Genomic DNA, 15,398 nt, shown 5'->3' with positions numbered 1-15,398 from the left:
TGCTTGTTTGAGCCAAAATCTAAGATTGATATTAATGAAACAATGCGAAATAGCAAAAGGTGCTGACTGAGCCAATGCCCACATTTGATGCCCATATTGTATGTGTTCAATCTTTTGTTGCAAATAACTCCATTTCATCTTGTTCATTTTTTGTTTATTGTTTCATAATCTGTGATTATACTGCTACTGCTGCATTAAACATTTGTATCTGGAGAATGATGAAAACAAATATGAACTTCCAATGTTAGAGTTATGTTCTTGTAGCAGCACCCAGGCAGGGCAAATCTGCCACTCGCATCCACTAGTCAGGCGCAGCATTCATTAATCAGGTGTTGAATATTTACTCTTCTTTTCATTAAGTTGCCACTTGCATGCAAGCTATTGAAGCCATTGATGCCACTTTGCACTCATGCACTACTGAATGCAGTGCCATTAAGAAAACACCTTTGTGCCAAGACCATCAGACCCCTATGCCAGTCCAATGCTAAACATATTTGGAGAGGGGAGGCAGTTTACGTGTATGTAAGTGTTGTTCCCACAAAGTAGCCACACTCCATTTACAAGCAAGCTGGCCCTGATAAAAAAGGGGGGGTGGGGTGAAAGGGTAGGTAAAGCAAACAAATAGCAGGCCTACACGCGGCTTCAACTTAAAGAGGACAAGCAGGTAGAAATGAGAAGCGAGTACCTGTTGTCTGAGGGCATCAAGTCGTCTTTGCCTTTGCTCTTCTTCATGAGCTTCTTGAAGAGCCATTTCCCTTTTCTCTAAGAGACGTTTTTTCAACATCTCTTGTCTGTAAGTAACCCTATAAAAAAGATTAACACATTTGCATAAGTAACATACGGATATACAACAATATACAAAACAACTTCATATTTCCCAAGAAATGTATCACCACAAAAAAATAGGTCAGCCATATGCTATGCTGCGTCCGTTTGATGCTCTTTTTCTGCAAACCTACCAGTATGTTAGGTTTCCACGTTAAGCAATGTCACAGTCTTTGCAGACATCATACTCTGCAGAGGTCATATGTACATATAAGTAGTTCATTTATTGCACTCTGTCCGAGCACTGCGTCTCAACACATTGGTAACAGAGTACCGGACAAAACCAAGGAGCACAGGAAGACGAGGTCTCTGCAATAGCTGTTTGATAGCAGTTATTGATCAAACTGTGCGTGTGACGTAACGCTGGCCTCCGCGTGGCAGTATCTGCAAAATGAAGGAACGTGGCCACACTTTTATTTTACCTCTAATTGAATAAACCAGATCATGCTATTTACTGGTTGCTCTGCTAGTACAGGGTGGTACATACTCATTTACTGAGCCATAATGCCAGAAGAAGCATTCACATGTTTAGAGATTACTGAGGGGGTTCGAGGGGAGGGAGGGAGGGGGTACATTACAAGAGACAAAGCTCGAAATGGAGGTAAGGCGTGTTGCTTTTATCCTATGTTCTGCTCCAAGCCATTTCTGTACTCACATCACGTGGAGGACTGGCATGGTTTGAAGTTAACCTATCTGCCATGCTTTCTTCCCCCGAATTGTTTGATGCCTGCATAACATCTTCATGCAGACATGAAATAAATGGATTCCTACTGAATACACTTCAGTTTAGCAGGCTGATTTCATAGGAATCCTTTAAAGAGGTTCACATTACATGAATTGCAAATTGCATGCAGGGTACTGCCAACATCAGAACTCAGTACCTTTGGATCCCCTGCATGCAATAAATATTCACAAAGCTGAGTGCATACATGAAGAGTAAAACCAGACAACCTCACTTTTACTATCTGTTTTGGTGAATAAATAAATACTGCCTGAAAATTAACCAGGTGGCATTTATTAATGGATTCATATGGAATGATCCTGCTGTGAGAAGCCAGGAATGAGACACCGCCACAGAGGACTCATGTTTGAATATAAACTTTTATTTAAAATAATAATAAAGTGGTTGGAAAATGCCTCACTACCCCTAATCTAGGAGGTATTTCCCTACCTCAACCAAAACTGATGGGACTGTACTTTGTCAAGATGTCCAAAGCAACATATATCTCCTGTGTTTGAAATCCTATTCTGGCCCTCACACTCTAAAACTAACTCTACATTGTAAATGATATGGTTTCTGATTCTCAGAGTGCACAAATGTTCAAACCCAACACACAAGGATACATCTAACCAAAATGTTCCAGGTGGACAATGTTCACAGTTCCAGGGAATGGCTCCCTTCCCCAGATTCATTTTAACAAAATGAAAAGTTTCAACAAAGAATAATCCTAGTTCTTTGGATAACTCTCTCCTCTTGGTGGGTTCACAGTTCCTGGGGAAATGGCTCCCTTCCCCAAGCTTCTCTTTAAATTCAAGACAGTTCAAAATCCTTATGGCATGTGTCTTCATTGGGGTTCCCTTTTTACTGTCTTTACAATTTGGGTGCATGTCCAGACTCACAGATCACCTGGTATACTCTCCTTCCAGGCTCTTTTCCATCTTCACAGCCATTCCCAATCTCATTCAACATTCTAATCTTTCTAGTTTTTGAAATAATACTTTTTCAAACGTGATATATTCTGCTGTGATGCTTGCTGAGGGTGGGTAAAAGATGGAGGGTTTATGTAACCCGGTCACATCTCCCACCATCTCATTTGTGGTTTCAGAAAAATATGGTTTAAGCCTTATATTTCGAATCAGCAGTGAAATGTCAATCCTCATAGTGAAGGGATCATATGTGGCGGTCAGTACAAAGAAGAGAACTTTCTCAAGTACTGTAAATTTATCTTGGTCTAGTGGGTATGCAGATACACTGACCACTACAAATTCTATGTACCTTATCTGCCTCATCCGCTGCTGCCAGTAATTCACAGGGCATTGTCTTGCCATCTCCCTGTGCCTCGTCCCCTCTGCTGTGAGAAAGGGGCAATGCTGGATGCAGAGGAAGTGCCCGTTTGTTCCTGAAATTGCACAGTCCTGTCTCTATTCTTACTATTCGTTCTCATGTTATCACCGCCAGACTGGAATGCCCTAGTGTCATCGTCTGAACTTTACTCGAGAAGCTCCAGTTGTCTGGTCTTGCTTTGCTTCTATATGTCTTATTTCTCTGTGTTTGCTGTACGTGTGGGATATTGCTATTCTCCTAATGATAGCTGACAGATATGTAAGGATGTATACGTTTGTGTGTAAAAACAGCAATATCTTTAAATTCTGATCAGAAATCAAAACCACTAACAAAAAGAGGGGTGAACATGCAAGCCTCTTTCAGTATATTAAGGAGTTGGGCAGGGTGGCATATGAACATCTTTCTCCCCCATTACCTGGATCCGGTTATCAGGGTATATCTCAATCAAAGGATCCAAAAGACCTCACCTGATTCCAAGTCTTTTGAATTTACCCAATAGCAATTCCCAATTAACACTGTGAAAGGCTGCCAAACTATCAATACATGAAATAGGCAGCTGTGTGTTTCTATTGGTCAGGTGTGACAGGAAAAAACCTTGATGAAACACTGAATAGCCCCATCTGAAAGCTGCTTAATCATTTAGAATACGTTTGATATCATTGCACCAAGTTTCTAAAGCATGAAAAAGAATTTTACATAACACTGTGCCAGATTATCAATCAGAGAGATACATCTATGGGAGGTGGGGTCATTCGTATATATGGGTCAAACCATTCTACCTTTCCATGAGACTAGTATATGGCCCTCTGAAAAGTAGTCTATAAACAGTCCTAGGCTTGAAGCCCCAGGATTACATCACACCAGCCCTGATCCCCTTAAAATGCTTCATGCTGCTGCATGCGTCAAATTTACATAACTATCTATGTTATGGAACACCAGCCCATCTGCCTTGCACAGATGGACACAAAATACTATCCTTCAAGAAGTCTAAAGTCCTCCACCTCGAAAACCTTTAAGGTGGAGATCATTCAGAGACTAAAGCAAGGTGCAAAACATTAGAGGTTGCAGGAGTTGATGCCAAGAATGAACTAACTGGGACCCCAAGAGACAAAGAGAACCAGGTGAGGGTCTAGAAAACTCTACCTTTCACCTAGCGCATCTCCTCACTTCCACCAAAAAAAGTAGCAGCTGTAAGGGTGCAGAAGGAGGAGACTGACACACAGGTGGCATGATTGTTAGCACAAACCTTTATTTCATCAAAATAAAGAGGAAACCCCTCTCTCCCGAACTCTAAGAGGGGCTTCCCTCCCTCAACTAAGGAGCTAAGGATTCGGTCAGAATGTCCAAGTAAATGAAGAGTCCTCAGTTGTGTGTTAAAATGCCTACTTCTGTCCCTCACACGTTTAACTTATACTAAACGGGTAGCGGATCGTCTTGGTCCAGAAGAATGGCCCCTTCTTCTGGACAATGGACTATGGTTCCAATTGCAGTTGGGAACTTCGCCTGTGAGAATGACTCCCTTCCCAAGATACAAAACAAAGTTCTAGTGTATGATGCTGTAAGGTTCTCAGTTCCAACTCAGAAAGTTAAGTTCCGGCTCAAACATTATTCATTTGTGCCCATAGTTTTCTTCACTATTGGGTTCCTGGAAAATGTCTCCCTTCTCCAGGTATTGTCAGGTTTCACATGGCGATGACCAATAACTCTCTGAAGTCCTGGACACTGCACTCCACCTCCTTGAAGGAACAAGCCCAGAAGACTAATTAACAGCCTCTGTGACCAGGTCCCCCAGCCAGAAGTGCTACTGGACACACCCCCTGTCGCATTTGTAACACAGGAGCTACAGTGATGACAAAAATATTATATGAATAGAACATCCTGACTTAATCATACAAGTATTCAACAACAGCAGTTTTAAGCAAGTTCCTTCCCCTATCAAAAAAGGTTCCTGGCGTCAGAGGACTCCAGTGAATGAGCCTGGTACATTACCCAACTAGCTATGGAGAATCACAAAAATATCAGCCTGCAGGATGCACAGGTCCGTGGCAACATGGGATTACACCGTTGCAAGACACCAAACTTTTATACAAACAAGGAAGGGCAGTGCGTGAAGACCGGGGGGAGAGGAAAGGTCCTTTTGCGTTGTGATGTCACGCGTCACGTAGGAAATGCTAAGTGGAAGTTATGGGACACTCCATATCGGGTGCTGTGTGGACCAGGAGCTCTCAGAGCACATCGCAAGTGCAAGACCTTACTGGGTAAGTACAGCGGCATACGTTGAGTCCGCTCAATCCTAACAGGAATCCTGTTCTCAGTATTTTCAGAGTGCCAGGGCAATGACTCCCTTCCCCGGGCCTTCTTCTGCTTGGCTTCATGTTACACAACACCAGGGGGTATGGCTTCCTTCCCCGATCTCTCTTGGCCTTCACGGTACACAACACCAGGGGGGATGGCTTCCTCCCACTGATCTCTCTTGGCTTGCAGTTTTACTGTAAAAGGTGGAATGTCTCCCTTCCCCATGACTTTCTCAGGCTTTTTGTCACAGTTCACAAAGGGTGGGGAATGACTGTTCCCGAGGCCCTTCTCAGGCTTCTTACTTTGGGGGCGGGTCGCAGACCTGTGTTGACAGACCTGGTTTACTTCCTTTCCAGGTACTATTGCATCTCAGATTACTTGAGGCGATCCCTAAAGTTATGTATGGGCCCCCAAGTCTGGTTTCCAGGCTTTTCTTGCCCTCCTTTCTTCCCCCAGCAGCCTTTGTACATTTTGGGTCTCTGTCGGGACTCATTAGCAAACACTTCTGTTGCTCCGCTCGGCTTCTCGCTCTCTTTCTTTGCTTGAGCTTCTACTGCAGTGGCTCTACAGCATTTGGTGCTGAGCAGGTAGAAAGTCTCTCCATGGCCGCACTGTCCAATGGCTCTGCTCCATCGAGCTAATGCTCTTCCAGCTCTCTGATCAGTCTGGTTACTGCAGACCGGGTAGAGATGACTCTTCTCACGTTTCCACGTCTCAGTCAGCGGCTTCCTCTCTGCTCCACGCTGGACGTCCTCCAAGCTTGTGGATCCTTCTGGGAGGGTCTGACTCTGCTTGGATTTCCCTCTTCTGTTTTGCAGAACTCTTGAAACACTAGATTGCTTCATAGTCATTCATAGTCATTTGAGGATCGCTCTTCATACCTCTGCACCTCCTCCTCATCCCAGTATTTCCCTTAGGGCTCTCACTAAGGTGGATCTTCTTCGTCTTATTACTGCTACTGCTATGTACATGAAACGGTTTATAGTGACTTTTTCGAATGCCATATTTTCGAAATGCCATTTTGTCAGCACCAAATTGCCATAAAAAATAAATTCACATTTTTTATTTTATTTTTGAAATGGGGGGGGGGTTCCGGGGTTCCCTCCCCAAACCCCTGTTTTATTTAACAGTTTTTTTTTTACTTAGGAAACAAGAAAAAAACATAAAACATAAAATAAAAAATAATACATTCGAAAAAGAAAAAAAAATTGGCAAATTGTTTTCGACAAAATGGTAATTCGAAAATATGTATATGGGATGGCAAGGTAAAGGAGAGTGAGGTGAGGGGAATTGATGGGAAGTATACGCATTCTCCCTGGATAGTTGTCCTTACTCTCACAGGGGGGTCCTTCCCCATGAGAGCCTCTAATTGAGTACCACCCCCAGGGGCACTATTGGCTAGCGGTCTCACCTCCATGGCCTCATGGGAAGGGGCTCCCCCTCAGGGAGTAGTGACGACATTCAGGGATTCGTCACACAGCCCAATTTACAAAGATCATCTGAATGAGCGCATCTTAGAAAAACTATTTCAGACGCCCTTTTCCCCGCTTTGCGCATTTGCACAAATAAGGGGGTGTTTCAGGGCATCATTGAAAAGCACATCCTGAATTCACAAAAGGGATGTGCTTTAAAATACCCAGAAACTATGGTCATCCCCATGAGTCTATCAAATGCGGGTCTGATGCGGGTTAAACCGGGGCTGCCGCACTTGCATTTCGATCCCCCAAACAGGGATGGAAATGCTTTTTTTTCAGACATTTTTTTTAGCACCATTTAATTTCTATGTGTGTCTAGGCCTTTGCCAACTCTACTCCCTCTGGTCACTGCTATCTGTCCTGGTTATGGGCAATGGCTTCACCCTTTCTCATCTGTCTCATGCTCAGCTCCGCATGGGTTCACTCCGCCCCAGTGCTTGCTCTCTCTCTGACTGCGTGCTCACCCTCTCTTTCTGCATCACTACAGTCTCCTCCACTCTGGCAGGGGGTCTCATCTCTTTCTCGCTGCTTGTTAACTATTCATAGCGTATCCTCTCCCTGGGGATGCTTGTGGACCCACTACTATTCACACCTGCATGATATGATATGATATGGCATTTATAACGCGCATATACACGTGTTTCAAGGTGCGAGAAGGTGCATGACTGTCGTCAGGCTTCCGACCCACTAGCGAACATTAACCCTAGCAGAAACACCACTCTCCCATTTCTATGGGCTTTTCTTTTCGGCTGCAGTGCCCTGGCCAGGGAACCTTACTGCACTGAGGGATGACAGGCTCTGGACACATCATTATGCCTTAGTTTGCAGAGGGCAATTCATCACAACATTCTGTGATCTGGAAATTTCGCAGCAGAGATCAATGGTCTCACTGTGAGCATAAATACAATGCCATCACTGAACTGCCATCAAACACATGCTATAACTTGGGGGCCTAGTATGAATACTAGTATAATCAATATGCCTGTGAAATTAAGGAGGAAAGGGATACACGTTATATACCCAAAGATTTAATTATCATAAACATTTATTGGAATCCTGTGACTACTAAGAGTACTACATGTTTTAACATTATTGCAGAAATACTAGCCACCTGGTATGAAAGCCGTCATGCATATTACTTTGTAATAGTAGGTGACTTGGTTCCATGTGTTAAAATCGCGGTAGCAATTGCTGTTTACACAAAACAGTGGCAAAAAGGCCGTGGTTTTCCCGTCGCAATCCATATAATGGATACGGGGGACAACTCCGCAAACCCCGGACCCATTATACCATTTAAGGCGAGCAGGGCACACACCTCAGCCCCTGCTCCCCTTAAATTGTATAATGGGGTACACCTCTACTGGGTCAAACCACAGCATTTTCTCCTCAATTTATTGTACAGATGACTTTTTTGCCAAGATTTTATTACTGCATACCGGTGACTTAAACTGTTTCTGCCCTGATATGGATTTAATTCCATCTCAAAAGGAATTGTGTAATATATATACAAATACTAACGGGGACTTACATGGGCAAATGTTAGCTAATGTAATGAGAACTTGCGGTTTGGGGATTGAGGAAAATGTATGGCAACGGTAAGTAAGGGTGATTTGGCGTACTGGACAAATTGCTTCAACAATGTATTATGTGCACACCTCTTTACCTCTATTTACTGGTTGTGTACATGTTAGAGCTATGCCCACAGGGGTGATCAATCTACCCTCTTTTGTTCTTTTGAGAACAGAGAATTCATCGTCATGATAAAACTTTCTTTTGGTATATGCCATAAAAGACGTCAGCTAAAACATACAGATTTCTCTACCACAAATTACAGATTATTGACAAATGACAAACAATTATTTAAACAATCATAACAAATATCAGCAAATCTGTTGCTCCAAGATCAGAGAAATAAAGTTTCAGTGTCTAGTAATCCAAAGGATGGCAACATACCCTCAAAATAAGTTAGAAGCCGCTGGGCGATCACATCATGAAAAATAAATCAAAGACACAACCAAAGTGCAAACATTGCATAATTATACAAGATTAGGCATTCCAGCATCGGTAAACTATTATAAAGTAAAAACACTAATGTAAAACAATGCCCCAAAGGGACAATGGATTAAAGTGCAAAGTGCTATATAAGGGGAATGCACATTTATGATATGCCCAGAACCATGTACATAATATCATACGACATGTATGGAAGCGTATTCCTTTTTCTTTTATCTATTCTTAGTATGTAGGAACCACTCCGGAGTCTCTCCCCTATTGTAGAATCCAGAGGGTTTAAAAGAATCTAAAAGTCCCTCTTCTGAAACTTTAGTCATTCCATTCCTCCAGGCTTTACCTAGATACGTCGTTACCATAGTAACGTTATTTAGCTGGTCAGTGGAATTAAGCAGTCTTTCGGCTTTACATAGATTTCTTAATTTGGAATATAAAAGCATTGGTACCAGACTACTCCTTCATTTGGGTCTATATGCCAGACAAAGGAACAAAAAATGTTGTAAGGATTCATACTTGTCCAGACAAAAAGGGCAAAATTGCAATTTCTTGTTGACACATCTATTCAGGTTCACTCCCAATGGTAGGATTCCCATTCTGAGCTTCAAAAAAAGAGATCTGTAGATTCCCGGATACATTATGTCCAAATCAGTCTCCAAGGCCCCTGATGATTTTACTACCAGATATGCTCGACCCTTTTCACTGATAGAGGCTTTCTTTAGATACTCCTCCCTGCTTTTTATTTGAATGGACTTAATCATGTCGGATGACCCTTTCTCAATAGTTTCAGGCTTGTACCAGTGGTCAGGGAGGTCCAAATAGCCAGCTATCTGCTTTACATGTTTAGCCCATTTAAAAGCGGGTGCTACCTTTGGATTTACAATTTCCACCATATCTCTCAATATGGCTGTAACGAGGAGTTGGTCCATAATCAAATACAGACATTTATTTTGGGAGCCTTAGCAATCGTATTACATTTTTTTCACTCTTACTAGTTTCTCGCAGGGACTAAAACCCCACAATTCTACTCATAGATTCCCCCTGGTTCTGCCTTTTTGCTATGTTTGCAGTTTTCCCATGGGAAAATTGAAATCCTAGTCTGCGGGAAAACAGTGCTCCTTCCCCAACCGATTCCGTGGCTTCAATCCCTGGGACCCGCACCGGCAACTACAAACTTGGCAACAAAAACTTGGATGCACATTGGAGACAGACTTATCCCACGCCCAACACACCAACTCCATATTTAAAACCGGTTTCTTCCATCTACAGATTCTCAGGCGTATTTTTCCCTTACCTCACCTATCCTCAACGCTTCTCGGCCATGAACTCCATCATCCTGTCCCGCTTAGACTCGGCAAACTGCCTCTATCTGGGCGCACCAGCGTTTCAACTAAGGAAACTGCAAAGAATCCAAAAATGCTGCAGAACGCCTGCTCATTAATCTACCTCCCAGACAACACATCATCCTTATACTAAAAGTCCTTCATTGGCTCCCGATTGGTCGACGCACTACATTTAAAGCCATGTTCATCACCCACCGGGTCATCTACAACACCGGTCCGGAATTCCTTCAGGACAAAATCCTGCGCTAACATCCCCCAAGGAGTCTCAGATCTCTCACAGCACATCGCCTAGTGGTGCCACTTCACAACTCTTCCAGGCTGACAGATCCTCGTTCTCCATCCAAACACTGATCATCTGGAAGTCCCTGCCCCTACACATTCGCAATACTGAAAATCACCTGAAATTCAGAAAGGCCCTCAAAACCTGTTTTTTCCGAGCATCCCCTTGAACTTCTCCCCCTCTCAAAACCATATTGCTGAACCCAAACACAGCAACATTCCTATGCACCAATTACAGCACGGATGCCGGCTGCATTCACAGCGGCTCACCATGACAAAATTTCGCCCCCCCATGCACAACAACACTCCTACCCATCAATAATGCAGGGAAGCCGGCTGCATTTGCTGAGGCACACCACAATAAATCTTACTCCTCAGAAGAAAAACAATACTTCTACCCACTAAATATCTCACGAAGGCCGGCACCTTTCGCAAAGGCACTCCACAACAAACTTTCGCCCTCACAGTTGTCCTTCCTCTCCCGCTACCATCCTCCTCATCCCCCCACGCCCTCCCCCCTACGGGATTCACCCCCCACTGCTTTCGCTCCAGAGAGACCATGAATAACGATACCATGCCATCCACATTGGACAAAGAAAAAGAACGCTGCATCAAAGCATACAATACATATACCTTACACCACCACTGTGGACACAGACCGCAGGCACGGCCATCCATCCATGCATCATAGAATGCACAATGGCTATACCATTCCGGTCTAGCAACGCACGTAGCCGTCCACACTGAAACTCCTAATGTACCTCAACACCTCTGCCACTAGCCTACAGCGACTACCTGCGAAAATACAATTTGATATAGCTGGGCACACATTGAATCTTCAGCAATAACACTCTATCCTGGACATCCAACAGCGCCCACCCACGTGCCTGACGTCTGGGCTGCTTACTGGAGCCTAGCCAGCCACCTAAGTCCTAAGCCGGTGAAAATGCACACAAGCATCTCTTAATCTAAACTCTTAGAACCTCCTACACATTGACTGCGGTCACCAAGGGCGTTCCAACCACAAAGCGCATTGAGGCCATACAAATGGGGAAAGAGCGCTATATAAATAATGAATGCAATACAATACAATATACCTCAATGGCTGCGGTTATTGATCTCTTCCCCATGGTGTCACTTAAATTTGGCTACTGATTGCGATGTTCTGGCCAATAGTGCAGCGCTTTTTTTCTCTTTGGTCATTCCATTCACCACATACATTTAATCTGCATCCTAAATAGTCAAAATATTTGACTTTGTCAATGTTTATTAATTTTAACTGAAGATCTTTTGTTTTTGGGGCGACAAGCCATCAATTTAGTTTTTAGAGAATTAATTTCCAGTCTATGTTTTTCACAGGAACTTGCAAACACTACTTGTTGCTTTTTTCAGGCCAATAGGGTTTTTAGAAATTAAAATGGCATCTCCTGCATCTGGTAATATGCCAATTGCCTTGCCGTTCCGCCGGGGCCCATTTGCCTATAGTAAGCTGATTTCAGAAGCCAGATCATAAACAGAAAAGCTTTGGCGCCAATCTACACCCCTGACATACACTTCTGTTAATGGGGAAGAGGTCTATACGTATTTTTTGTTTTACTATGACTTTTACTTTGCTGTCACCATGAAGTCGGTAATGCTACCCAATAGCCAGCGAGAGATGCCCAATAACAGTAGGAAGATCCACAATTAATTTCTCTGTACACTGTCAAAAGCTGCCTTCTCTTCCCTCAAGTCCCTAAGAAAACGTTGGTTTAGCTGTGGTATCTCTATTAGTCCTCCCATTACATGCTCTAAACCCTAGGTAGAAAAACAATTTGCTACCTTGAGTGCCAGGAAATGGACCTTCTTTGGTGGCGGTGCATTAGTCTCCTGAATCCCCCACACTTCATCCTCTTCCCACAATATTCCTTTCAGTTGGGTAAGAGATTCAAGTCTCCCGCAACTATAACTATACTCTCAGCTTCATATGTGAATGTTCTTAGCAAGGTTAAGTACAATGACCATACACTATGGTAGTTAATAGGGCAGCCAACCGGCTTACTGGAGACCCACTAGAGATGCTAGGTTTAATAGGGAAGTGTATGAGGTGTACAATTCTCTCACTTATGCACAGAGGGCCAAGTTCATGGGAGAGAAACATCCACCGGTCCACCTGTGCCAAGCATAAGTTCCCAACTGACTTTTCTGGAACACAGCCCTTACATAATAGCATTCTACCCAGCCAACACTCTATCCTCAACACTCTAAGCCCAGACATACACACACAAGGAAATAACCAGAATAGGTAAAACATAACACATCTCCCCCCTTACATAACAATACAGTATAAGGAAGAGACAGAAGGAATAATGACTACTCAACAATTTGTAGACCACAAACAAAGACTATCCTTCTAAATACCCATCCAGCAAACCGCTCCAAGCAATAAAGCTATTCCCCTACAGATCCTTAGAGTAGCTACCAAATAGCTGTACCATTTCCAGAACAATCACCAGTACCATAACAGGCCTTTTTTATGGAACTCGCTCAAGGGAACCAGCCCACCATCCAACGCACAACAAACACCAACTGGCATCACACCTAACCCTACATCATCATCCGCCAACTACAGTTGTGCTAAACACAAAAACAGGGTTCTAACCCCAGTGACCGCCTAAAGCAATAAGTATATTTCCACAGTATGGCACCAACCACAAGTCGGTATCCACAAATGCAGGTATCTGAATCCCACACACCAATTGTGTCAACAAAAACCTGGGTAACCAAACCTGCACCTCAATTGGCACCAAACCTGAACAACCATATGCTCCACCTAGTGGCACGAGAACTGAGCAACCCATACGCTCACAATTGAGCAACCAATGCTCAGACTCACTTGCCCAAAAGACATCCGACCTCACGCCACTATTGGCACCAGACATGAGCAACCATATGCTCCACCTAGTGACACCAGCACCGAGGAACCACATGCTCCCAATTGAGCAACCCATGCTCACACTCACTTGCCCCAAGGCATCCAAGCTTGCACCACAATTGGCACAAGACCTGAGCAACTCTTGCTCCACAAATTGGTACCTAACCTAAGAAACCACATGCCTACACTAACTTGCACACTAGCATCCTCGCACACACACATACCCCCACAACAACCCAAATGGACGAATTGAGCAATAAAACATGGTAAACGACATTTGAATTGCGCCACATGAAAGTCCCAAAAAATGTTGCTTGCAGACTCCATGTAGGAATGTACCTGTGGAAGAATTGTTAGGTTAGTACAAGTTAAAACATGACTGAACATTTTCTTTAAATCCAGTAGGTCCACAAAAACCAAAAATTACCAAAATACTCATTTTGGCACCACAACACACTACCACACTTGGCACCATATGTCACCATCTCTATATGACTTCACACATATCATCACTGGTGCCACATACAAACCATCTCTTATGGCACACACACTAAAACCGGAAACCAACTTCCCCCTGTAAACCTGTCCACTGCATCATTAGGACAATTTAACCAGAACCAAAAGAACTAAACGCCCACTTGCAAACACTGTGTTTTCACGCACATCACCATAACTATTACGGTATCACACCCATAAACTCAACCGTAAGACACAACAATAAATGCCACAAAATGTTGTTCACCAACTCACAAAAATAGCCACTGCAGAGCCCAGCACAGTCACGTGATGATTGTCCAAATCGGTGACACCCAATAAATGCATTGCAGAAATGTGTTCATGACTATCTTAATAAAACATTGCAATGATACTGTGAATTACAGTCACCCCCCTTAGATAGGCCAACATTGGCAATATGGCGATACATTAAGGAAATTCATTGTTATAAGCATTTAGATCCAATAACCGGATGGACGGATCAAAACCCAAATGTCGACAAAAACCTTGAAAAAAAATGCTGGAGAATTCGTAGACCATCACAAGCCAAAATGTAGCATAATCTGCCATAAATTACCCCTCCTTGGTGGTCCGATCGTGTAACTAAAATCTCTCACACACATATGCGACGCTGAAGTTACACACACATTGGCCAGTACCTTTCTCTGTATTCCTTATAATACGCCGTTGCGCACATCCGACAGTTTCAGAAGACGTTTATCACGTTGGAAGGTCCTTTATTCTAAGCTTCCTCTCATTGCAGTACAAGCATTGTTCCAGTCTCCAGGAACGCTCCGCTCGGCATTCCATCAGCAGCTCAGCATCACCAACACCCAGAGGGGCATACTGACGTCACCATTCTTGAACAGAGCCTCGACCAGCACTGAGCTCCTGGCACCAACCGCCATCTGTGCTTCCACGGCAGAAATCCCTCCAAGGTCCTGCCAGATGACCATCAACGCTCAAACCACGCCAAAGCTGCACAACAGGTACCGCTGTAAATATCACTTCTGCACTTCTGCCTATAGAACGCTGCAGCCGCTCCTCTTAGTAGCAAAAGTCCAACGTTGGGCACCACAATCACACACTTGTTCCCCCGGCCCCTTAACTGCTGCCAATCTCAGCCACCAATCCCTACTGAAGCGCCAAACTCAAGTGCGCCACTGTCCTCATTTACTTTCTTCGGGCGCTCGCTATGGTGAGTGGCAGAACCAAGGAAGGTGTGCAGTGCTGCTCCCCAAATCTGTTATGCTCACCTGGTCTCTGCAGAGTCGTTGGGGCACGGTTGCAGCTCTCCCGGGGGTGAGTTCGCTCGGGTTAGACTTTGCCCTCTGCACTTATGTGGTGATTGGTAGTAATATGTGATGCTGCTCGGGACTGCTCCTGTGTGGAGAATAGGGGGCATGAGTATGCCAGCTTGTGCACCTGATCCCCTTCCAGACCCCTTCTCCCAAACCATGGTACCCGTGGGATGCACTGTCCCTGGAAAGCTCAACTGTTGATCAGTTTTGGCGAGCACTCCGTCCTGCTGCTTCTGGGAGGGGCGCTTGTGTGATCTGGACCGATTTCCTTCACTGATCCCTTGCACGTGGTAGTTCAGTCCTGCTGCGGCTACACCACTATACTTCAGGTAAGTGTTCCTGTTTCCCTTTGTCTTTCCTCATCTGTTTTTGTTGTATTGTAAAATTTGTTGTCTTGTA

At 44.0% G+C, this 15,398-nt stretch overlaps 1 protein-coding gene across 6 annotated transcripts in view; it reads right to left on the bottom strand.

Moving 5' to 3' along the window:
- CCDC148 (coiled-coil domain containing 148) overlaps positions 1 to 15,398 on the bottom strand; it is a 1,950,480-nt gene that overhangs the window by 151,687 nt on the left and 1,783,395 nt on the right. For all 6 annotated transcript variants that reach the window (XM_069616397.1, XM_069616394.1, XM_069616398.1 and 3 more), the window contains one exon: positions 686 to 803. In XM_069616397.1, coding sequence (XP_069472498.1) covers positions 686 to 803 — 118 coding nt within the window. The remainder of the gene's footprint in view (positions 1 to 685; positions 804 to 15,398) is intronic.

This window comes from Ambystoma mexicanum, chromosome 9 (genome assembly GCF_040938575.1).
Source record: "Ambystoma mexicanum isolate Mex_15411 chromosome 9, UKY_AmexF1_1, whole genome shotgun sequence".
Classification (NCBI taxonomy): domain Eukaryota; kingdom Metazoa; phylum Chordata; class Amphibia; order Caudata; family Ambystomatidae; genus Ambystoma; species Ambystoma mexicanum.
This window is presented reverse-complemented; position numbering and strand designations above follow the sequence as displayed.